The sequence below is a fragment of the Pterocles gutturalis genome, unplaced genomic scaffold (assembly GCF_000699245.1).
Source record: "Pterocles gutturalis isolate BGI_N339 unplaced genomic scaffold, ASM69924v1 scaffold17307, whole genome shotgun sequence".
Taxonomy (NCBI): domain Eukaryota; kingdom Metazoa; phylum Chordata; class Aves; order Pterocliformes; family Pteroclidae; genus Pterocles; species Pterocles gutturalis.
The window spans coordinates 5,539-32,251 of record NW_010113201.1 but is presented as its reverse complement, the minus strand read 5'-3'; the positions used below and the strand labels follow the sequence as shown (position 1 = coordinate 32,251).

Sequence of the window (26,713 nt, the reverse complement as noted above, 5' to 3'; positions counted from 1 at the left end):
TGCTTTTATTTATCTTTTCCAGCTTAAAAATCAAATTTACGGAAAAAAAAAAAAAAACACCACTTTTTTCCTTGGAATCTACTCCAGCTTCTTTCAGAGATTTAAAACATTTCTTGAAATGCAAATCTCCTCTTTGATCATTTAGGCAGCTTCTTCTCCAGGTCCTCATTTCTAGACCCAAAAATCCTGCAGGTTTTTTACCGAAGACATACTGTTTGCTAATGGAACACAACATCCCTTAGTTTGGAATAAATGCAGATTTGGATCCACCGATCTGCTTAAAGATACACCAACTTTCACCAGCTGAGCAGCTGGTCTCTCTCCCAAATAAGCTGAAATTATATTATATCCTATCTACGAATGGTGATTTTTCTAGTCTGTCTTTGCTATCTAGAATGAAACATAGTATATTGTATTATTTCTTTATTATCATGTTGGACAAAGGAGCTATGTATCCTTTACTCTTGACACGCTAACCTCCATGTAAGTGATCTTGAGCTTTGTAGTGGAATGGTTTTATACACCATGAAACAGGTCAGAAAGGCAACAGATATTATAGAATAACAGACAACTTGGTAAATTATCCTTGCTGTAAGAGTTGCTATTTTCCTGATACATTTTGATTTATTTTTTTCTGAGTACTTTGGTTTAAACATTGTTTTTCTTAAATAAGCTTTAGATTCTCAACTCCTTCTCAATATTTACCTGAAAATAAATAATAATTTCATTGTCACAGAGAAGACCATCTTTCATGCATGGCAAATTATTTTTTTTAGACCAACAATTAGCTGACCTATTAAACAAATACCATCTCTACCTCCAGACTTTATCTTGTCTATCAGACTGTCATGGTTATAGCAATCCTGTTGCTGGAAAATTCTTGTTTTTAAGGGCATTTTAATCTTCTTAAGCAGTAGATGGCAGTGCATACTGACTGTGTGCATTACAGTGCTAAATACCACCCAAATAAGACTGTTTAGGAACAACCTCATTATTTCTATAGGTGATTAGAGAAATGAAGAAGTATAGTACTTTTATTTGTATTCATTTAGTTATATGTGACTGATGTCACAAAGACCACTTCTTAAGCTTACATTTAGAATTTTTCATTAATTTTGTTTCTTTCTGCTTCTTTTCTCTAGGATTTCATTGAGAAATTATAGGATCTCTATTCCTCTCTTTTTAGAAGTTCAGTTACAAAAGGACTTTTCTGCTCTTAAGTAACCATATTAAATTATTTGCTTCCTTTCATTCTGGCCATGGAGTACCTTTCAAATTCTTAATCCCTTAAAAAGTAGCCTATTGGGCCGACAAAGGGCATTTAAACCACATAAAATTATGGTTCTTTAGCCTGCCTAGGGAATGCTTGTATAGACTGTAAGACAACTCAGTAACGGGCAGAGTGAGCAAATAGGCTGTTTTGAATGAAAAACTGATTTAGTGTCTTTGCTCTAACAGCAGTTTGTGTGCCTGCAAGCAGCAGTACATATAAATCTGTTAGGAACACATCTCAAACGCTGCAATGCACAGGTCCCCAAAACATTTAGTAAGAGGAAAGATTGAGATGTATCCATAGTTTTTTGCCATAAACAGAGTCTGTGCAGGGTCAGAGCAAAGAGTAAATCTTTCGTCAAGAGGCTGTAATTTCAGCAGAGTTTAGAAAAACATCCCAGGTGCTTGATTACAAACATCAACTCTTCCACTCCAATGTAATCTCAGCAGTATTACCATTATTATTTTGTTGTAGTTTTGCCATGAATCAGAAAAGTCCTCTGTTATGGGGAAAACAGTAGACTGAAGAGTTAGAAAACCTTTTAAAAACCTATATTAATTGCTAGTCCTTTACCTCTTTTATCTCTTTCATTATAGGGTCACAACATCTTTGCTAACTTGTCCTCTAAGGACTACAGTGACCTTATGCAGCTTCTAAAGCAATCGATATTGGCAACAGACCTCACTCTGTATTTTGAGTAAGTATTGGCATTTCTTCCATTTGACAAATGAAAATTCAAAGAACTTAATGTAATGACCTATTAAATACTAATAAGGATATATAATATGAGAAATTAGTGTTTAGCTGTGGTTGAAGAGATTTAGTCTAATACTTAGTATATCTTAAGCTAATAGAAATATCTCAAGTGTCCAAGTTTTGCTTTAAGGTGTAACATGTCTGTATCAACAAAAAACAAGTCAAATCCTAGGCTTGTACTTCAAAGTAATCCCAGGAATCAGTCACAGCTCAGTCCCACAATTCTTCTGTTCCTTCTGTGATCAATTCTTCAGGCATGTAGAAAATCAACAACATTTTAGAATTCTTTTCCACCATTTCAGAGTTTCTAAACATGTATGCTAAGAAATATATTTAGATACAGACCCAGTTGCAGAGGTAATGAAAGCATACACGTTGCTTCTTTGAAGACAAATTATGCCAGTTTGCATCAAATGAGATTAGGTCTTAAGAAGCTTAACTCGAGAGAAGTATAACACAATCTCTCTCATCTGTTTTTCTTCATTTTCCTTGTTTGCAAATCAAATTTCTAAGTAGAGTTGGTGCTATTTTATGTTTTTCAAATACTGTTAATTATTACCAAGCTCTTCCCAGTGAGAATATGTGGAAGCACATGTGTATCTGGAGGAGTCATGAAGTCCCTTTTGACATCCCCCTCTCTGGCACATGCCTATGGCTGACTTATGGGGAAAAGCGCTGTCAGCTGTGCAGTTTCAGCATCCTACCTTCCCAGTCTTGACAATAATTCATCCTTAGGAATTTTTGTTCCATGTCCATTAGCATCCTATCCCAAACATTGCTGGGCAGGTAGCATTAGGAATGTTTTTCTCAAGTTTTAGGGGGGTATACCTGGATTCCCCCCCTCCTTTGTGCTGACAGTTGATACCAAGCCAAGTTTCCAGAAAACTTCAGTCTTTACCCTGAAATTGTTCAGCTACCTATATCAACATTGTATCTTTAACTGTTAATTGTAAAAACACTGCAATGTTTGCTTTGTCTTTTTTTTCTCAGGATTTGGTTACTGTGCCAAGGGCTGTTTCTAGACAGTACTTGCAGTAGATGTACTGATATTCTTTGTTTCCTGCAAGTCTGTTCTCAGAGAAGTTGTATTAAGAAAGGATTTTAATGAATAGTATATTATTATAAATTACTTCTAAACATTAGTCCATGAAGAAATTTCTGCTTGCCAACATTAAAATCCTGAGCAGGACAAATAAACCCTTTTAAACTTACTCTTTTTGAAGCTGCCTCTTAGGATTGCTTGTTACCTGGGGAGCTAGTACGACAGGGGAATTTGCTGACAGCATTAAGGGAGATACAAGGACCACAGGGATGTGTCAGTACGGGTTCTTGTCTCACCACAAATAACAAGTGCTGCAGAAAAGTTTTGTGCTGTCAAGGAAGAGAAGAATGGCAGGGGCTGAGAGGGCAGCTGCCCTGGCTGGGATCCTGCAGCCCCTGGAAGAGCCAGAGAGGGCCCACAGCAGTGCATTAGGAGAGAACCCAGACCAGACCCAAACATGATGGAGCTCTCTTCCCTGCCTGCCTTAGGCTGAGATGTACATGGTCAAGACATCTTTCTAGTTTTAATACAGAGAAATAATGCCCAAAAAGGGACATCAGCTTTCAAGATTATTCTTCCCTGTTTGCATAATTGATTTTTATGTGCTACATGAATCAGAAAACTTTTAGCCTCTTTATTCAGAAGTCTGAAAATAAGTTATCTTTTCCTCTTGTGTTATTACGATTCATTAATCAGGTATTTGTCATGCTACTTTACTTCCAAAAGTGCCTGGAAACGTTGATGACTTACACTTCTTAAAGCCACCCTACATGAACAGATGGTTCCACACAAGTACCTAACTTGTTTTTTCAGTTTGCTACATCTTCAATATTTTTGTAGAGAAGGAAATTCTGATATCGCTATTCTTAGAATGCCTAAACCTAATGATCACGAAGTCCAACTAGCAAAACAGCAACAAGACTCCAGGCAGAGCAAGGCTTTATAACCTTATCAAGGCACTACTTTTCTACAAACAAACAAAAAGATGACTTTCAGTGAAAGATCAGCTGGAAAATATACTTATTTTTAGCAGATAATTCTAGATAATGATGCTTGTAGATAATACAGCAAGAAAAAGCATTGGAACCAAAATGAAGTTTATGGAAATTCACTCAAATGATGTCTTGAGCCACTGGACAGTAGAGCAACAGGATGTGCTGTTATGTAGCAAGACAACTTTCCCTTCCAGGCAAAATACAACCAGAGTCAATGTTACTCAACTGCAAAATTGTTATCATCCTGTTCATTCTTAAATCCTGGCATGTTACATTTGCTTCACAGTAGCAAACCTCTTCCTTTGAATACCATGCATAAGCAACCAGTAGGAAACACTAGATTGTTTCCTTATGCATGTCTACTTTCCTCGGGTTGATTCCTTCCTAGAAATAGTTGGACTGCTACTTGTGCATGCATTTAAATGCATTTCAAATAATATTCTTATGTTAAAGTTTTCAGCTTAACATAAGGCCTTGAGACTCACAATATTTTCAGTTACTGTTTGTGGACCTTTACATTTTAAACTTGAATGTTTGAGGTTTCTGGGGTGTCATCTTCCTGAGCTTTTAGCCTTAAACATTCTTGCCTGTCTTTTGTCCAGTAACATATGAATTGCCCAGAATATCCAATACTTCAAAATGAAAGAATTACCAAATTTTACATTGTTAGACTGGGCACTGAAATACAGGATGCAAAAATCCACTGCTTGCTCTCTTAGTAGAGTATGTAGCTGTTGATTATCTGCTCAGGATTAGGCTGGTTTAAGGTTTATGTGCCAGCCACTCCTGGCCATTAAAATTTTCATTGTTGCAATACTTATTTCCACTGGGGCCATGATGGTATGACAAAGTGTGGCAGAACTGAATTTGGTTTTCTGCATGTGTGACTTTGCATTGTACCAGCAAATTTTGTAATGTGAAACACTTATATCTTATTTCAGGAAACATGAAGGGATTGGATATCAGTATGTAGTCCTTATATCTCCCTAGTTCTAGTTGCTGTTGTGAAATCCATTATAGAAAGGCCCTATGGTGGAAGTTACTGGTCATATAACACGTGGCTGTCAGGAACCAGAAAAATGCAACACGCCCCATGTAAAATTCTGTCCACTGATCATAAGCAATGTTCCTGGAAATGTGCATCTCTTCGTGTGTGTAAAACCTGTACTGGCTGCCATCAGACGGTGCTTTCAGTAATCACTTCAAAATTTCAGTCTAGCTGAAGTAAATGTAGAAAATACCAGACTTTGTAAACTCTGTTATTGGGGAATCTAACTACATTTCCATTTGACAAAGAGATAGCACAGTCTCCTGTGAGATGGGGCACTGGACTGTCATTCAGAACATAGTGTTTGCTTTCCAGTTCTGATGCTAAGATGTTGTGTCACCCTGGGCAAGTTGCTCCATATTTTTGTACCTCAGCTTCCGCTATATCTGGCATCTGTTTCATATTGTACTCACACTGCGTGCAGTAAGACCTGCTTGGAGTCTCAGTGCCATGAAAAGTTACAGACTATGATGAGTCATAATTTTGGTACTTAAAGGCACCAAACAAGCATTAACATGTTCTGGCTCATGTTTTGTCCATCTCTGAGGACATAGGCAAGATACTCCACAAGACCAAGCAGGGAGACCTAGTTTCCAGCCAATAAGAACTACTAACTCGAGACATCTGCAGCTCCTGTGTCTCACTGTTCTGTTCTGTGTGCTGGAAATAACAGGAATTGCACGTCTCTGAAAAACCCTTCAAGATCCAGAAGTAAAAAAAATATTTTGCAAGGACAAGTAGAGAGAAGCGTGTATATATTTCAGGGGTATTTCTATTGTCTGTCTGTCTATTCCTGTAGCTGAACATTTATTTCGTGCTTCCATGGAAGACTGAACATTTTCGTACCATTTATTTCCTTATCTGCGGAAACCATAAATACCGTATTGCATTTACTAGGCAACTCTGACATTGATAACAGACATTTATAGAACATGTTTGGAAATTAGTATGTTTCGCTTAAATGGACTGTCAGTGTAATGACTTTAACGATAATACATGAGGTGCAATGATTTCGTATCATCCAGAGAACTGTGTTTCTACTGCTGTGCTGCCCTGGAAGTGTCTTGTTTCCTTCCCTGATAATCTGTTTTGTTGCAGGAGAAGGACCGAGTTTTTTGAACTTGTCAGTAAAGGTGGTTACGACTGCAATATAAAAAACCACCGAGAAATATTTCGGTGAGCACTACTATTTCTTGCTTTCTGGTTAGTTTGAAGTGTAGCCATATTTGTTTAAGGAATTTCATATATTAGGGAGTGAAGACTTAGAGTAACATGAGAAGGTAGCTTGTTATAAAAATATGATCCATGATATGAAATATATGATATGATTTCGAAACATTACCAAACAGCAGGGATGTAATCAGTGTGACCTCACCTCCTCCATTTCTATTTCTGCCTTCACGCTCTGTCATGTTTTCTTCCTTTTCTCCCAGCCTCACCAGTTACCGCTCAGCCCTTCCGCTCTTTCTCCAGAAAGTATCAATATTCTGCCTCAGGACACAAAGAACTTTCTTGTCCGTTTCCCCATTCCCATTCCCTCCTTTCCCTCCTCCTCTCAGCTGTCTTCTTTCACTGGCCATGCTTCTCTCTGCTCTTCTAGTCTGTACCTAGGAATTTGCAGATACATGGTACTCTTCTAGCCCTCAAGAATGATCTGAGCATGCATCCTATTGAAAACCTCAGACATTGTGGGTGGTTTGAGTAGACTGTGCTTTTGAGACAATAAAATGCGTGCATTTGCATATGCATGCCTGATTATGTCTCATTTTATCTGAAATGTCATTAAAATTCTGTTTCTTCTTGGTCTTTTGACCAAAATATTGGCCATTTTCTATTTTCCGTACCATTTCACCCATTCCTAATTTTAGATTCAGGCAATATATTTGATGCTTCATTTTCAGTGCCCTTGTTCTTCATTTAAACTTTCTTAGACTTTTATCTGCATCATGTACTGTACATAAATGCTTTCTACAGCTGAATGGTTTCTTTCTCCTAATGCATATAAAACATGGTTGTAGCTAGGTATTAAACTACAGTGGAACAGTATAGCTCATAGTAAATCTTAAATTTTTATTGTAGATGAGCAGTAGAAACTGCTTAAACAGTGTCTGGGATGCCTCCTGTGATTATAGGTTCTCTTGCTACAGCAGTCACTTACAAATAGGCATATAAATTAATCCAGTTTGCAGGTGTTATTATGTAATAATACCCTTACTTATATCATGTGAAACACATGCATTATAGTATATTATAGGTATTAATGTAAGCAGGGTTATAAGTATTGCAAAATTAGCAGTTACTCCCTTACAATATCATTTCTTTTCTAGTGTGCAACGCACAATACTAAAATTCATTGTCTGATGATCTGCAACACATTAGGCTTCCTAGGCACAATTGTGATGTAAAAGCCATGCTGATGGCTGAGATTTCAAACATGTCATTCTTTTCTGGAGGAAAAAAAGGTGCCAGGGCTGACATTCTATATGTGTATTATTTATTCGTGCATCCAGAGCAGAGTTGTTTAGAAGTCCAACAAAGGTTGATTCAGCTTGTATTGTTCATTTCTGTTTTTCAGATCAATGCTAATGACAGCCTGTGACCTTGGAGCTGTGACCAAACCGTGGGAGATTTCAAGACAGGCAAGTCATGATTAATAGCAGGGCTGGGAGGAGGCGGGACTGGTGAGACAATATTCCCAGGGCTCTGGCTTACAAGGGACCAAAACTGGAATCAATTTACAGTGGTATTAATGCTATAAAAAAATAGCAGGGGGTTTCTGGGAGAAATGGTTTATTGCATCATCTTTCCATGTACACATGCTGGTGAGCAGCATGCAGGCACCTGAAGAGATCTGCCTTTACAACCTCTCCTTTTATTAACCTTTTAAATCTTTATCAAAAAATTGATAGATTAAACAAAAACAGCCACATGTAGCTATGCTTACTTGTTTTGTCCCAGAGTTTTCCTTGTCAGTGGCAGAATCTTCCTTAAATCAAAAATACCAGCAGATGATCTGCAAACTTTGATTAACATAAAATCTTCAGTATATATGATAAGAGAAATGTGTTCATTTTCTCAACACTGATGGAAAAAACTGCAAGTGTAGCATAGAGCCCTTTTTAGCATCCTGTACTTAGAAACAAACAAAAATTCAGGCTTCTGCTGCTAGGTAGGCTCTTTAGAAATATACATAAAACTTGGGTCCAGCATTGGCAAACAATTACAATGTGAGAAAGCGACCTGTCCAAAAGCCTTGTTCTTCACTACATGATTTTCCTCCTTCTAGGCATCTTTCCTTACTCAGCATCCAACCTTAATCTTTCCTGTATCCATGCTAATAATTCTCTGTCCTTTGCTGACGTCCAGAACAAGCTAGTAGAGGGCAGGCTACATAGGGTTTTGAAGGAACATACAGCATCAAGAAGCGAATAGGAAATACACCAGGTGCAGCTGAGTGTGGCTATGCCCGTGGAGGGAGTTTCATTGGCTTAACAGCAAAGTGATGGTGAAAAAGAGAAGCTAGACCTGAAAACTAGTGAGGCAGAAGCAGCCAGGTTTCTTGGAGCAAGATAAGGAAGTAACTGAAGTAGCTGAAAGGGACCTACAGAAGTTACATGCACATTAACTCAATAAAAAAGCATTTATGCAGTGAGGGCCTCAGCTCAGCTTGCAGTTTTGTCAGATGAGTCTTTTTTGCTTTTACACGCAGACTATGACAATAGTCCTTCTAAGGCTAGTTACTTTACTTGGCTAGAATAGGGTAATCTCACATGGAAATCGAGGAAGTTGCTTGTATTCTACAGTGGGAAAACGAGTCACAAGATTTGCCAGTGCCGCCTAGCCACAGCTGCAGTGTGTGCCATCCCTCCTCTTTAACCCATTTCCTTTGACAGCCAAAATGTCAGGTAGGGTCTGTTTTCCATGTTGTCAATCTTTGCGCTACGATGCTGAATTATTGCCAAAGTCTCTGGCAAACTGTTTTTTATCCTTAGCACTTTTGAGCTCGGCAGGTGAAAATTCCCCTGCAGCCTAGTGCACAGGTTTACTTTACAGTCTGGGACTGATTGAAACATTACCTGGGTGAGCAGAGAGGCTAATAAGTCCACAGAGGGAAAACAGGAAATAGTTGGATCTCAACTGTGCCAAAAGAAAAAAAAACATTAAAAGTGAGAGAGCAAGAGATTAAAGTATATGAATCAAAGGGAATAAAGGCTACATGTAAGATGGCAAAATTCAGGAAGATAAGATAGAAACAGACAAAAGAAGAGGGAAATGAGGGACACAAGGAGAACAGGATCAGAATAGCAGTGAGAGACAGGGGTGAGACTACATCTTGATTATTTTGTGCAATACACTTGGCAAACCCTTAATTGCTGCTAAGTTGTTAAATTATTCCTCTATCTGGAGTATTGATTCAGAATTTTATTAGTGCACTGGGATTACATACGTTATAAAGTTCCAAACTCTGTGATAGCCTGGCCCAAGATTTAAGAGTACTTTATAACATCACTTCACCTACTTCCAATTTATTTTGGTACTCCTTATTTCAACTGTAAGAAGATTAGGATTTGAGAATGTTAGCTATTATGCAGTCACTAGAGCAAGAAATTTTGAAATTTTATGAAGTGCAGATTCTCTGCTTAGTTCACCCTCTTGTGCCTTGGCATTATGAAATCATTTCCTAGCTAGAAAACAATAAAGAGGCATGACAGGAGCTTTAGGAACTGAATGCCATCTTCAGTAGATTAGTTTCCTTTTTTTGCATCTCAAATGTCACATGTGCTTACCTTCAAAGGCCCACACATTAGAAGAGTACAGTACATAAAGGCTACTATATCAGGATTGCTCACTGTTTGACTTCCTAAAATTTCTGTTTCCATAACTAATTTTGTTTTTAAATCTTGTGTTCTCCTGAGAAGCACAAACCTCTGCTGTGAATAGAACATCTTCAATCACAAAAGTCAGAAAGACGCATTCTAACTTCCAACCCACCAGTTCTTGATTTTGATTCAATATGATAATCACAATCTGAGTTCATATGTAGATATTGAGATCCTATAGTGATGATAGTCATAGGAAAAGTAAAGCCTAGTTGGGAAAAAAAAAACCCTTTATGATTTGCCATTAAATTAAGACAACAGAGGTTATTGGTAATTAAGTTTCTTTGATAAGTGAAGCTGTTTATATAGGACAACAACCTGTAAATACCCAGAGAGCTCTTGCACACTTTACAAAGCATTTTTAAAGACAATTGTGGATGCCAACAAGAAGCTATAATTTTTTATTCTGTTCGCAGTACTTGAGTAAGTTGCACGTAACTGCACCGAGTGCTACCTTGATATTGCGCTGTAATTCCCCCAGTCAATTCCCTATCAAAAAGGGATAAGTGTGCCTACTGATGGTTATGGCTGTTTATATCCCCTGTATGCCCAGTCCTGAAAACTACACAAACATTTGCCCGACATCAGTCATGTAAGTGGGGCTACTCACTTCTTTACATTCAAGCACAGGCTGAAGTTATGGACTGAGCAAGAACTCATTACCCTAAAAATTATGTAGCAAGAACTCTAATCTTTATCACAATTTATGTTTTAGGCAGCTGAGCTGGTAACCAGTGAGTTCTTTGAACAAGGAGACAGAGAAAGATCTGAACTCAAACTCACCCCTTCAGTAAGTTTTTATTACTTCTGAAATAGTTACCAACTTGAATAGGGTAAGAAAATATCATTGGCTTCATTCAGAAAAACTAACTGTATTTTGTATGTAAATAAAAATCTCGGAATAAATAAAAGTTCTGTCCAATAAAGGTGTGCATTTAGAGCCACATATAAAAGCTCTCCAGTCAACTCGGTCACTTTTGCACTGAGATCCTCTCCCCATTTTCTGTACCTATTCCCAAGTTTATTCTGTCAGTTAATTTTCTAAGCAACAGGTATTGTTTTTAATACTCGGTAGTGAAACAAAAAAAAATCACCAGCCACTTATGGAAATTGAAATTGTCGGATGTACTTTATGCTGCAGCTACCTATCTGTGTTATTTGAGGTATCAAATGCTGAAAAGCATTTCTTAATGTACACAACTAAATATAACATTGACTGAAAGGATAAGCTGGTATTGAGTGGAACATAGGCGGATGGGTGTGAGGTGTCAAACAAGAACTAAGAAAAAACAGTTTCTTAAAGATTTTCAGTGAATGATTTGAAGAGAAGGCCTTATCCACGTTAAATACCTCAAAATGTTGATAAGCTATTATCTGGAGGCAACACGAGAAGTGTAACAGCAAGTATTCTAATTAATTTAACTTACAGCCGTTCACAAATATGTTTATGCTTCCAAAAATAAAAAGACCATTCCAGTGGCTCAAACATGTTCTCACTTCGATAATACTCGCATGTGAGCCTGTGGTGATGTAATGAAGTCAATAGTTATCCAGTAGAGGAGTAATCAGTCAGTCATGATGTTCACAATTCTGAGACCAAATCTAGGGCTAAATAACTGCAAGTACCATTCCATATAATAACGATATAAGCGCCTTTCTTGCCTTATATATAAAATTTGCAAAGTGTTTCTCATGCTAATGAAGCATAATAGGAAGCAATTTTATGTCAACACACACATTAATGTTACTGTCTTCAAGTAGCAATAAATTCCAGTGCAAATGGCCCAGGTCCAGCAACCTTAAGAACTATTTTAAGGTGTGTTATTACATCTATATTTTGGACATACTGTAGACTTGGTGGAAGTGCAGAGCAAGACAAAAGCCAGAGCTTTCTTCTGGACTCATGTCTTCTGAAAATCTGCATCCAACAGCCTAGACAGGTGGGAAAGAAGAGTGTGTTGCTATAAATACCTTCAGTGTTTCCTGCATCATATGAGCCCTCTCACTCTTCCTTTGGGCTCTACAGTCTGCACTAAGGAATACAGTAATTTGTGGGCCACATGAAGGAAGTTTTGAAGCCATACAGCTTGAAGGAAGATTTTCCTCTCTGTTTAGCCCTTCACAATTTCAAAAAATCTATTAAACCAATGTATTAAGTGCTTTATGTTGGGAGATAAGGCCAGTAAATAATCACAGAGTTCATCAGTTCTAACCGTTGATGGCTAAGGGTCAAAATCATGTAGAGTTTTACCACATTAGAGACAAATTTTTAAACAAGACCAAATGCTGATGTCTTTCATGACATATCACTATGAGAAGACACCTAGATAGGTATTGATGCTAGTTAGATAAGAAAGTTAGCAAGATAATATGATATTCTCTTATAACTCGAGATTTTTTTTCTTGCCTTTTGCTTGTAACAATCTGAAAATGACAGGATTTTTTTTAAATTATTTGAATAGGAAATATAGAATTTTCCAAAATCAAACCCAAGATTCTCATTTGAGATCACTGAGTCCTTGAATCCTACCTCCTGGTCTTATTTAGATACAGTGTGATACCTGTGTATGTCACAAAGAGCAGGCTACAACTAGAAGAATTCAACCAGACATTTAATGTATTGTAATATGTATAATCTGGAGTTCCTAGAAGGTAGAGAAGGAAGTTTTCTCAAGAGACATCAACCTTGAGGAGATGGGCCCAGAATAAGAACAGACTTTCCACAGAAAAAGACAGAAAGATTTAAAACTTCACATATATTGAGAGTAAAAAAAAAAAAAAAGAAAGAAAAAAAAAGGCATTTAGTAAATAGTGTGGATGGACTGGACTACCAGAAGGAGGATTAAAATCCCATAGATGGAAAGCTGATGGGCCCAACTCCAACTAATCTGAGGCAGAGCATGGAGGAAACTCAATCCACGTTCAAACTCTGCAGAACTCAGTTTCTTCCATCTCCTTTCAGCCAATAATTGGGCCTCTGAAACATCAGCTTCGACCTCTATAATTTCCTCTCTGGGGGAATCCTGTGAGCAGTGAATTAGGCTTTTTTCAGAGGAATGAACTGATAACTGCTCCCAAAACAGATCTGTTGATTCCCCACCCTTTGGATTCACAGATATGTCTGGTTCTGCAGAAAGGGTGTGTAACTTGGAGGGAGGGAGCCAGCCCAGATCCATCACTGTTCATGTTACTGAGCTGGAAAACTCTATGTGAGAAAAGGGAAATTTCTATTCAAAGGTATCTACTTTACATTTCTGCAGGAGGTTTCTAACCAGCTCAACTCCAGCTGTGGAGCATTTGTTTTACACCTCAGAATTACAGAATTAAAATACATTAAGCCTATAAATTTCAAAACAGAACTGAAAATAAACAGTTTATTTTTCATGCCAGACAAAGCAGTAGGAAGACTGCTGCAAAGATTGATTACAGTTTACAAAGTGTTTGGGTCGTGAGTATTTGATCATAGCTCCAAAGTGCTGGATGATGTGTCTGTAAAATACACCAGTGCAATAAAGCATGACAGTTTTGTTCCCTTCTCCATTCAGGCCATTTTTGATCGGAACAGGAAAGATGAACTGCCCAGGTTGCAGCTCGAGTGGATTGATAGTATCTGCATGCCATTGTATGAGGTAATTTTTACTTACTGCTCTTGTAGACTCCATAGAAGATTGTTCTTGCCGTTCTAGTGAAAAAGAGTTAGCTTACAGTGCAGTCTTGAAAGCTGTTTGAACTCTTCTTACCTTTCTTTGGCTTTACCAGAAGTCTGAATTCTATGCAGAAATCTTCAGATTCCCTGAAGGTAGTAATATCTAAACATAGTTCCTCTCTAAGTGATAAAAGCTGATAGGGCAACTGTTTATTTTGTTATGTTTGAGAAAAATTGATTCTCATCCTGGCAAGGTGTGGAGTGCTCTGCAGAGAGGTGTCAGAGGGTACCTACCTCGCTAGGTACTGCTGTCAGACCTGTCCAAACATGTGTGACCCAAAGGGAAGCTCAAGGCTGAGTCTTTGCACTCTCTTCTGGCTACTTTCCAAACTGTGAAGGGGCACTCTAGGCCAAGCCTTTAAGGTCAGTGACAAATGATTTGTGGTTTAACCTGTGTGCCGTTTAACTTAGAGTTTACTCTTTTAATCATGCCTCTACACAGACTCTGTGGGTGCTTGCTATAAGGTGTTTAAGCCCTCAAGTACTACTTTATTAAGGCCATACATGACCAGAATAATACTTCTCTCTTTTTGGATTAAACCAGCTTCAGAATTTGACTTGCGTAACATAAGCTTCACCATTTTAACTTTTTCTCTTTTATCTGTATAGAAAGCAGAGCTACACAAGCAGGATGATAAATGGAAAATAATACTATAGAAACTTAGCTATCAATAACTGTGTCAGACAATCTTCCTCCTACTCACTGAAACCACACAGACCACCTTATGCTGCTAAAGACTGCCAGTTTGGCCATTGATATCTGAGAAAATATGGGGAAGTTCTCACTAGGCATTTTTGGGGAACTGCAACAAGTTCTCTCTGTTACCACTGCACCCTAAACTGTCTCACATCTCCAAGCAATGAATGGGTCAGTGATGATACAAAGAAAGCCAAGAGCTAGGAAGCAGGTACCATCTCCCACGTTAACATTAAACAGATGAACTTGGGCCTGAATGTAGCTACCCTACACACAAACAAATATGGATTGGCAGTTCCTTCTCATGTTATAGACCAGATATGTCACCAATAGCATATGAGGTAAGAAGGATGATGTGTTTCCCCTGCCCTCCATACCTTGTGGCATCTGTCACTGTGGTGGTAATGAAGTCACTGTACAGCAGCAAAGGCAACTCCTTTTGTGACATGGACAACATGTGCTTGTGTAAGCAGCAAGGTGGGCTACGGCTTTTCCAGTAGATCCTGTCCCTTTCTTAGGTCAGTCTTTGACATGAAGAAATAAACTAAAACTACATCTTTCAAGCAGTTAAGGCAAAGCAAGCACAAAAGAATATAAACCTTATTTTTTAAAACATCAAGATAATTTTGGACAATATCAGGGAGGGGCAGGGGAGAGGGGATGGATTTGACGGGACTGACCTTGGATGAAAACTCTTCAAAATAATGTTCCTTTCAATATAGTAGTTAATATTACACTAGAATGCACGATTTGTAATAGTATCTGTAATCCAAAAATGTACAATAAAGCAGGAAGAACTGGTAATCAGCCCATCCTCTGCATGAGAAGACTACATCTGAGCACTAAAGCTCTGGTTACTTAGTTCCATCCTAGCAGGAGATCTCTGGGGAATATATTCACATCAGATTTCCCTGCTTTCCGCTGTTTTTGCATCATGCTGTGCAGCTATTAGCCTGCTGCTCAACAACTTAAAAAAAAGAGACACCATCAAACCTGGAAGTCATTGTCGCACCAGCCTTAGGGGTAAACAGAAAACTTGATGTCATAGTGTCACACTGCAGGAGGTTCTCTCTTCAGTGTGGAGCCAATGTGGATTTTCATATCCAGCTTAATCAAACCTCAATACACATATCACATCAGCAGTGCATTCAGGCATTGTAAATCCTCCATTTAGGGCTGGCTGAACACTTCAGCTGTGGCCGAGTCCTAGATTTCTTTTTTTTTTTCTTCTTTCCAAACCTATTTAAAACTCTAGCCGTTGTGGTATGTTGTGAGGACTGCATGTGGGGAGAGAATGGGCTACATCATTACAAATGCAACATAAAGAGGTGGAGTGGCAGCTGACAAATTAGTAAAATCTTAGTGATACTCAGCTCACTAGCATAGTGCTTATAAATACTGTATGTTTGAAATAAACATTCGACACTCATTTTGATACCAAAATTACAACATTAAACTATAGAGAACAAAATCAAGGCTTTTGCATGTATTTTTTTCCATGCTAGTGATTAGAAGTCCTGAATCGTGTGAGCAGATCCTAGCATCCAGAGCCCTGAAGGGAACTCGGTGGGGAATGTGTGTGTCTATGCCAACGCAGTTGCTACAGCAGCACCTGATGCTGTGCTCTGTGTCATTTCACACCCACACAGCAGACGTGGTCTCGGCAACTAGTGAATGTTGTCAACTCCCATTAAAGTCAGACAGGAGATCAGCAGAGTCCCCTGAAATGCTCTTTGCTCAAAGTAGTTCCCAAGAGTAGGCCATTCTTAGCAGCTGCAGACATGTGAAGTATGCAATACAGAAGGAACTTCACAGCCCAAACTTCCAGGAGTGGTCTGACACCACCCCAGTGCCACTGACAGCACTTTAACAAACTGTATCTACTCCCCAGTCCAAGCTTATGAATGAGGCTACGTACCAGAGTGCCCATAAGGAATGTTTCATACTTAAAACAGTATATAAACTTTTCAGAGCATTTTAGAGAGAGTTATGGCCTTCCTAGCCTTTTTTTTTTTTTTTTTTTTTCCATTCAGAAACATTCTTTGGGACTTGATCAGTCTTCTGGGGAGATTTAGCTCTTCCTCCTCCTGATGCATCTGCTTTGCTCTCTGCATTTCCTTAAGGTAGCTCAAGACAACCCACTTTGAGGTGCAGTTCTTCTCCCAGGTAAAGGATAATGAATTCTCCTTTACTGGGAAATATGTATCATATCCCTCAGCTTACTTGGCTAGAATTGTTTTCTGAGGGTGGCCCTTTTTTGACATCCTTTGAGAAGGTTTACAAGTGACTAGCAAATCGTCAAGATCTGTGCACATTCCATTAGCAGTCCTGTTTGACTGCCCCTTGGAATGCCTGTCCAACCCAGAAGAAAGGTCAAAGATATAAAATGTGCTACATCATAAGCTAACCTGGAGCTTGAAGCTGAATACAGATATATATATATAATGATAGCTGGGGATACTACAAGTATGTATCAGGAATTATGCACAGCTAGATTTCCCATATCCAAGTGCCTAAATACAAAACCTTTTTGTGTTTGCCCTGTAAGCCTGATTCTGCTCTTGGCACAACATAAGCCATGGCTCTGCTCCTTTGCTCTCTCCTACATCTGCAACGCAATGTGAGAGTCAAGCCACCTCCCGTTTCAAAATACCTTAGTAATCAAATCTGCTACCTTCACAGTGTGGATCAAAGGTTTGTGAAGATAAAAGCTTCACAATTTTTTTCATTGCTTTTTATTACACTTGGGACATTATAATTTTATTGAATTTACTTTTTTGTTACTGTAGTGATCTCTGATCAGAGTATTTTTATGTGATAGTGGAGTTTTTGCCTTGAGTAGCAGAACAGCCATCCATTTACTCTGAAGCTGTGATTTTAGGAGCTTTAGTTACGCTTTACTGCATCACATTTGCTCTTCATTCAAAAATGCCAGCAAGAAAAGCATTCGTCACTACAGATGAGAAACAAGCTCATCAGAATAATAATTTATAAGGAAAAATGCATTTTTGGAGCTGCAGAGTATTTCAAATCTACTAATATAGCTTCAGTATGAAATAATCATCCCCTTTTTTTGTTAGATTATTCTATACAGGGGAAAAACATGCAACTAAAGCAGAAAATCTAAGACATCCCACTGAAAATAAAGCACTATGACTACACTGACAGCTGTGTTCACCACACAGAGGAAGTGTCCTGTACCTATTCGGACATGCATGTTCATGTAACAGGAGACAGAATTTTGATCATTAAGATAAATTACTTCTCTGACCCTCCAGTAAAGAGATGCTAAGAGTTTCAACACTAACAGATTTGTCTCCTGGACTCTGTGGTTTGTATTTACCTAAAACAGGATCAGCCACAGATTTTTCCCAACTCGGATTAGATTTCTCTGTGGGGAGTAGACAGTGGGATAGTGAAGATCTTATTCTTTTTAATCATTATTTTTCTCACAAACAACATCAAAGCTTCAGCGATTCACATCAAACAAAAGATGCTAACAGAAGCCCAGAACTGTTCACAGCATTGTTAGGCAGACAGTAACCCTATGAATAGCAGGGCCAAAGGCCACGCACTCTGCTTCTGGGCAGATAAATACATAGTCAGGTAGTCAGTGACAATGACAGCAGCTATTTAAATTTAAGGGAGATGTCTTTGTGGAAGATAAAGAAGCTCATGGCTTTCACAACTTATGCGTGCCTGAGGTTGCCCTGCTCACCTCTACCTTGGTACTCCATTGAACTGCTCCATTTTAGTGCTATTCAAGATTTTTGTGGGTATTGCGAGCTTTAAACATATAATAGTATCCACAGAGGTCAATTTGCATTACTCCATCCAGGATTCTAGGGGGAATCTGGGAAGAGCAGAAACATTTATCTTTAGCCTAGCAAGTACTTTAAATGTCTTGAACGGAATGTGGAGGGACAGAGTCCTCCTTTATCAGACTGTTTGACGTACTTAGTAAGAAATCTAATCACTCTGTCTACCAATCAAAGAGCTCTGATATGCCTGTGTCTGGCCTTGTAATTAAATCTACCTTTAGAGTATGATGATGTAGCTGCAAAAGCATCTATTCTGCTTGTAAGCATACGTTAAATGCATAGGGTATCATAAACGGTAGAGCCTCTAAAAAGCATAGGAAAAATACACAGAAATCTCCAACTATCATGGCTACCTCTGTACTTTAACTTCTCCAGTTCAAGAGTTGACTTTGACACCTGAATTGGAAGTGCATATGCACACACAGTGATTTTTTTTTCCCATAAGTGTATACTCTAGTTACGATTATAAGGCAGGCGATTAACCTTTTAATATTCCTTTGCAGAGAAGAAAGAAAAGGTATGCTTTAAGAATCATGCTTACACTGCTATGTCCTGATGCAGCCCTTCCTCAGTTACCACTTCTATCCCTTTCCCTCATTCCTTCAATTATAATTTTTCATAAGGAAATACTGTATAAGAAATTCAGGGTTTGGAGCACTCCTCTAGAAGTCCTGTTTGTCCAGAAGGGACTGTATGGGATGGCTTAGGCCTTACTCAGGAAAGAGTCACTGGATGCAGCCAAAACACTGCCTTTTTCCTTCAGATGTTTCTGTCCTCTCTATACAGCCAGAAGTGAAAAACTTTTAAAATTATTTAATGAGGAAGAGTTTATCTGTATGAACATTTTAGAACCGGGTTGCTGTACCCACCACTCACCCATACCTGGGATTCCTGGTACAAAAGTCAGAGCACTCCTGTTCTATTTTAAGTTTGCAACTAGTCAGGGGGCAGGGATAGCACTAGATAGTGAGCTGTTCCTCCTGTGCAATATATAGACATTCCCTGAAATATGTTCACAAGTCATTGAGAAATGCTTTAACAAAAACAAAAACAAAAAAAAAAAAAAAAGAAGGAAAAAAAGGAATCAGGACTAAGCTATTTGGAAAAAATGTGTTCACAGGAAGCAATTTTATCAGCTCTGTATGAGTCTCATTGAAACCAGCTTTTCCTTTGTAGCATGTTGAGGAGGATAACTTTCAGCTTTCCATAGTTCCTCAAGAATACCATAAAGATGCACACTTTTGGCAGGGCTTATTTCTGACATTTGATTTTGACACAGAGAGTAAGAGATAATGCATTTATGCTTCCTGGGACTGCCTGGCTGACAAGGATTAGTAAGGCAAGATAGGCTTAGGATGCACCATGTGATAAACCATGGACTGAGGCTGCACAGACATTGGCAGATCAAATTAGTCTCACTTTCTGTTGAAATCCAGAGGGTAATATTATCCAAGGAAGAGCAGGTGCAACATATTCTGCTGTGTTTGTAAGAAATTTGCTGCAGAGGCCAAATGCTAGTCCTGGGGGGAAGTGATAGCTCAGGATTATGTTAGGAAAAAGGGTTTGTCCCAGAGAAAGGAGATTTTGGCACTGCAGAAGGATCTTTCTGCAGCCTTGAAATAGGAACTCAACTCCGTTCAGCACTTTTGTTGCCTTGTTGCTTGTCTACTAATGATTAATCTAAATTGGGCCACCCGAAATTACTTTTCTTAAACTTTCAGAAACCTCAGATACTATGACTGTATTACAACTTCCAGTAATGAAATAAGCATCAGCAAACCATTTTTCTTACCTCATGCCCTTAACCTAAGAGTCTGGTTTTCTCCTGATACTTTTGTACTAATAGAAAATGTGAAGAAGAGCTATACAGGAAAGAAAAACCATGGAAAAGAGAAAGAATGCTTTTACTTGCAGTTCCCTTCTAAGTCAGTCACTATTTCACACTGTAATATGGAAAGGCATAGTTTTGGTGGTTTCAGAGCAAGGATTTTTTTTCTTTGATTATCACAAACAACTTTTTACAATGGTGTTGTGGTTTTAACCTGGCTGGCAGCGAAATATCACACCCAGGGAATGGGGAGAGAACTGGAGGGGTAAAGATAAGGAGACTCATGGGTTGAGCTAAAAACAATTTAATAATTGAAACAAATTAAAATTAAAAATAACAGAATATCCAGGCGAGTGATAACACAATACAGTTGTTCACCACCCACTGACCAATGCACAGCCTATTCTTGGCTAGCAATTCTGAAGGAGAGAAAATCCCGAAACTGCAATCCCAGAAGAGAGAGAGTGAGCTTCCTGGCCAGCCCTCATTTATACACTGAGCATGACATTATAGAGTATGGAATATCCCTTTGGCCAATTTCGATCCATTGCTCCAGCTGTGCTCCCTCCCAGCTTCTTGTGCACCTGCACACTAGCAAAGCATGGGAAGTTGCTTAGCAAGAACTAAAAACACCAGTATATTATCACCATTCTTCTCATACCAAATCCCATACTGAATCCAAAACACAGCACTATTCTAGCTACGAAGAAGAAAATTAGGCTTCACTAAAGGCTTTCAGCCTGATCTGTGAGAAAAAGTGAATAATTCATAATACTACAACTTCTGTTGGTGTCTTATTTAGAATTATCTGCCCAATGTGTTGTGAAGGGCATGCAGTCAGGTATGAAAATATATAGGGAGATCTGAGGAAGTAGACTGAAAAGTTGGCAGAGAAGGTAGAAGAGACAGCAAATAGAGGGAACTCAAATTGTACAGCAAATTTGAAAGAAGATAAATGGATAATTTAACAGCCATTCAGTTTTCAAGAAAGACAAAGCACAAACTACATTGCATCAGAAAAGGACTAGAAATGATGATGGATGAAATGCTTCAAGTAAGTGTTTAACACAACAGAATCACAGTTCCCTGCAGAATCCCTAGCTGAGGGCAAATTCAAAGAACTAAATAAGGATATGAGACTGATACATTTTGAGGAGTTTTTCAAAATCCATTTAATAGCAAGGCAGAAGACATTGATTGGCTGCTTGGTTAAAATGTTGAAAGGAAAAGAGATAAATACATTCTGTCTCTTGCATGCTTTAGATGTAGAATCAGAACCATAAATAGCAGAGTCAAACAGGAGGTTGTTTATGAAATAACTCTTCCTTTTCTAAGCAAACCCTTGGTTTCATTAAATTACTATGAACAGATGAATCATTTGTAACTATAGCAACACATCAGTTGAGCTACTTCAGTAGGTACCCAGGCCTTCAGTATGACTCTTCCCCTTTGACAGCATGGCATGCTGGATAGTGACCAGAGCGCATTTGGCTACCAGGAGCTCTGTACATATTTTCCTTCCTACCAGCCGCATTTTACTCATGGATAATCTTTATAATCATCCCTCTATAGTATGCATGCTTACTTACAAAGGAGTGCAGCATTATTCTTGCTAGTGTACCATCACCAGAAAACATGCATAATGCTAATTCATAGTGGAAGAGCTGAACATTTGGGCATATATTAGATCCCTTTCCAGTCACAACTGGTTGCCTTCCACACTGCTAACAACTTCTATAGGTAAACTAAAAGAAATTCGTATTTTCTATCAAGGAAGTTAGTAGAAATGCAAGGTAGTAGAAATGCAAAACTAGTGGACTGATGCATTTTGTACTTGATGACCTGGACCTCTCTTCAGTAAGCCCAAGAAGGAGTAAACAAAGTCTCCTTCCGCTATGAGGAGACTGCAGTAAATTTTTTTTTTCCTATGAGCTCAGCCCCCCTCCCAAATACAGTATCTTTTTTCTGGAACATAATGATTAAATATGGCCCTGAATCCGTAGGGCAAATAATTAACTCATATATGCACATAGTCAAAGGTTCATAGAAGTTAATCCCTATATCTTCTCTGTAATGCATTATCTTCTGTATTCTACCTATAGAAGGCAGAATTTTATCAGTCTTTTTGGTTTTAGTACATGGGCAAATATACAGAAATACTTTCAGGTTTTCAAAACAACTTCTATCAAGCATTTGTATTATAAAGATCAAATCTGTGGATGACTGCAGTACAGGTTCCCTTTTATCTGAACTAACTTGAAGTTCAAGGACTTTCAGATAAATGGCTCACCTTTGGCCTGTGTATTCTCACGTGAAAGCCACTTCAGCAAAACTCAGGAGTCCAGTTCAGCATTGCTGTAACTGGTCATGACTCTCTTGACTTCAGCAATGCTTCATATGCTTACACCAAGTCTGAATTTATCCCTATGGTTTCTCAGTCACTAGTCCTCCCTTCCAACTCAGAAACTGCCTACATAATAAAAGTGATTCATTAGAAACCACTGGGTTCCAAAGTAGAGTGAACACTGCGACCTATAACTTTTTGATACGTGCTCAGTCATAAAAATGAATTTATATGGTCTTATTCTATAAACTCATTTCACAAATATTAGACCCACAACCATACTTCCATGAGCTGTAATCTTGTCAAAGCTCCTAATTTAAGCAAGGTCAGAATTGGTCAATATTTGGATGAGAATCTTGGGGCGGGGGGTGGGGAGGAAAGAGCAGTATATACTCTGGAAGTCCTCCAGTGTTTACAAGTCAGGGCATACCATGCTTCTCTTTAAAAGGATTTGGTATTAGTCTTAGAATACAGCACAATGTTGTATTTGCTTTAGCAATAGTTCAGACTCTAGCTACGTCTGTACTGCATCTTGGCTGTTTCAGCTAACATCCTTTCCCAGATATGAAGGTGATGTAGCAGATAAAGTCCTCTCCCCATCATCCTCCAGACCAGGAGGCAGATCTACCAACAAATGCTTCCACTGCTACCCATCACCCTCTTCCTTGAAGGGGTTTGTTGTTACTTCTACTATTTCTGCATTCTCTATGCTTTATCTAGCAAAATATACCTAAGAAATACATCTCTATACTCAAGAAAAACCACTCTCCCTTCCTTACCATCACCCCATAAATAGCTTCATCTGAGTACCTCCTGCTCTCTCCCTTTTGAGTTCTTCCTTCAAGGAGCCCTGCCCCTCTCCCAGGTACACACAATGTATTGCTGAAGTGCCTTTAACCTTTTCTCGTCCTGGAGGAGCTTTTATGTAAGAGGCGCTATACCTTGTGGAAGTGCTGTAAGCAGAGCAGTACCTAGTCACAAAAGATGCCTAAATAATTGAAGGTGGTAAGAAAAAGTCAGTGCCACACAGTAACTTTCTGAGAAACAGCCTAGTCACACGTCTGAGGTAATATACGGGTGCAGAAGGGAACTGCAAACCTATCTGGCTTTTCCTAGCCGCGGAGCACACAGCTGCCAGCACGAGGGCTCTTCCAGCACACTTTATCACTCTGCTATTAAGAACAGCTTTTACAGTAAAGGGGATAAAACGGGATAGGTCACCAATCCTGTACCTACTGCTGTGTAGCAAGGCAGCTGCACTGCAGTGGAAGGACTGCAAGTGGGCATGGAGGTCCCAGAGGGAGAGATGGGAACTCCCCCAGGCAGGGGTTCCCTCACCCCCTGCGTGGCTGGCTGCCCCCACGGCTCACCACCTGCCGGCTCCACCAAGGAGGGACGCGGGAAAAAGGCGTTTCTGGAGCAATGAGTTTACGTGGTAGTATCCCATGTCAGACAGCTGTTGAAGAACAAGCCCCTTCCTACTCAAGCAAATAAATTGGGCATTGAGAAGATGGATACCAAATTAGACAGATCACTAGCAAAACTGTTTGTAATAGGCACGCATCAAAAATAGTGGCATGGAGGAGCAGTACATCAAGGGGTTCTCATGCAATAAAATGGAAAGTAAAAAGTGCAGCCAGGAGGTAGAAAACCCTGACTAGGCTACAGCCAAATAAACTTAAATAGCTTTGGGAATAAATTGGTGGTTTAATCTGGATCAGGAACAGGTGCTATGAATGTAATTCAGTAAATGGTCAAGAGCCTGCCAGAAAGGAGAGAAATGTGTTGCTTTTGAGATAATTTCCCAGAAGCTTCATAAAATAAAATTGATTACTGGAGTTTAAGAATTAAAACATGGCCAGATATATAGTAATCAAATGAGCTTTTAATTACACCTCAAGTGGAAATAAAATCAAATTTGTGTACTTTGTATCAGAAAAGTCCTACTGAAATGCTTTGGTAGCTGGAAAAAAATAAAATAAAAGCTAATTTCCATAGGAATTATAGTAGTTGGTTTAATTAAAAGACTAGATAAGAATGAAAGAGCCCCAAAGTGAAAGGATACTAAATACAGAAGCAGTGGTTTAAACATCAAATCGATGTCTGAGTGAAGACATTTTATAGACAGAGTGCAAAATCTGCACTGCCAAGTATCTCTAATCTAAAATTAATGTGTAACAAAATAAAGTTTCTTAAAATTGCACTATATATTTTTAAGTATTCCATAGAATTAATTGCTTGTGCTCTGGTAAAAATGAATATCAAAGACCTGGTTTATTCTTTCTTAAATACTCCTTTTCATTTATTTCATCAAAGCCAATGTTATTAGTTAACCATTCTTGTTATTTAGCTGGTAACCTCTGTTGCACCTGGGTTATTACACTCTGTAATATGCACTTAGGTATATATTTATAAGAAATATATGTATTTACTTTTGGATTTAAAATGTGTTTACAGATTGTAAGATATAGTGATTACTGTAGAACTGTGCGGGTGCTTCTTGAATCCATTCCCAGTCTGTTTGGGCTTCTGGTGTCTGCTGTATTCAATGCAAACCTAATCGATCTAAGCAGCTCAAGCACTCACAATCCTTCCGGCGCTGTACATGAGCGGGCTGTATCCTGCCGTAAGAGCGTGGCATATTCCTAGGCCCAGAGGGACAGGCACTGCAGAAGGTCATGCCCAAACCTCTGTACTTGCTCCCTGGCACTAGGATTGAAAACATCATGGTCTTGTGGTCAGTCGTGGCAAAAAAAAAAAAAAAAAACAAAACAAAACAGTGCAGAAAGGACATAGACATAGCCGAGAGCTGCACAGCCACACTGGGACGGAGTGCACTGTCCCAATGAGCTCCTTCTCCTCTGCGTTGCCTGTAGCAGGTACAGGTTGCTGGTACAGCATTTATGACACTTTCGTTTTTTCAAATCTAAAGTGTCTATTGGAAAAATGCTTCATGAAAACTTTTTCAAAAACTTACTCCAGGCCCAAAGCTGCAAAACTATCTGCCCAGTCTGTGCCATATTCTAAGGAAATAATTGCAGCACATTTGCTTTGAGTTCCACACAAAAAAGCTTCTTACTCGTGGTGTAATTTTTCAGAAGTGCTGAGCATTCATATTTCCTACTACAGTAAACTGAAATTGCAAGTTTTCAGCACATCTTAAAATCAGGCAATTACCCCTTAATTATCATATAATAGCTCAATTAAAAATCTACCAAGACTTACTTCAGTAGCTAACCAAGCTCCCATGGCTTGCAGACTAGCTATAAAAAAAATCCAGTTCTTTAGTGGTGTCTGGGCTCTGGGGAACATTTAAAGTGGTTGCTGTTAACCCTGCTATTTAAAGCAAATAATTAAAATTATCAGCTTTCTTTTCCTTACAACTTTCTGCACTTTTAGAACAACTTCTGCTGTCTTCCCTGTCATTATTTTTTTTTTAATCTTGCACCAACCCTTTATTTCAAATGACAAATATGTAGTTTCCATGCTGTCAGAGAAACCATGATAGCCAACCTTCAGCAAAACCCACTTCTTGCTAATCTAAAAAGCTGCAAAAGAAAATATTCCTTTGTGCTGAAAGGGCACATTACACGACCACTTAGGAGGTAACTGATTAACCCTTTCTTCACATCTGGGTGCTGCTGTTAATGAGGTTCTGTCTCTCTTTAATGTAGGGACAAAACCAAGGGAGGGTGGGAGCATGGTGCAGATTAAAATCTTTTTATCCTGTTACTCCCTGGCCTGTCCATCAAAGGAGTGGAAATATCACCAATATTTTTTCTCTCATCCTGTTTTTTCTTTAACCTTCTTCCAGTGTCTAGTGAAGCTGAATGTGAAACTGAAGCCTATGCTGGACTCCGTGGCAGTAAACAGAGGTAAATGGGAGGAGCTGCACCAAAAAAGACTTCTTTCTCAGGTTGCATCCTCATCATCCTTTTCCTCTAGCTTTACCATGTCTCTCAAAGACATAAATTAAGCCTGCAAATGTCAGCGTCGCTTTACAGTAAGAGCTGAAAGGTTTTCATAAGCTTAGGCCCACCATTATTTCAAGAAATGCTTTCACAGCCATGCTTACTTGATTGGATATTATCTTGATGGCAGTATAGTTTGCTTTTACTGGGAGGCTTAGTGGGACTGAAAGGAAGGCCTGCGGTGAGATTGCGCTGGTATCTGGAGCGACACGGAAGACTTAGCACAAGAAGCATTCATTCAGCTCCACTACATTTCAACTGCTGCTGTAAAAACCTGTAAAGCTGACAACAGACTGAAATATAAGAACTTAAAGCTTAATAAAATTAATAATACAGAGCAGAACTGGGATGC

General features: G+C 38.8%; 1 protein-coding gene across 1 annotated transcript in view; it reads left to right on the top strand.

The window, feature by feature from the left end:
* The window catches only part of PDE11A (phosphodiesterase 11A), a gene marked incomplete at its 5' end in the record, with an annotated part of 66,101 nt that extends 39,735 nt beyond the window's left edge, over positions 1–26,366 (top strand). Inside the window, 6 exons of the mRNA XM_010074397.1 lie at positions 1,870–1,970; positions 6,213–6,290; positions 7,690–7,757; positions 10,714–10,784; positions 13,540–13,623; positions 26,205–26,366. Coding sequence (XP_010072699.1) covers positions 1,870–1,970; positions 6,213–6,290; positions 7,690–7,757; positions 10,714–10,784; positions 13,540–13,623; positions 26,205–26,366 — 564 coding nt within the window. The remainder of the gene's footprint in view (positions 1–1,869; positions 1,971–6,212; positions 6,291–7,689; positions 7,758–10,713; positions 10,785–13,539; positions 13,624–26,204) is intronic.
* Between the last annotated feature and the right edge of the window lie 347 nt (positions 26,367–26,713).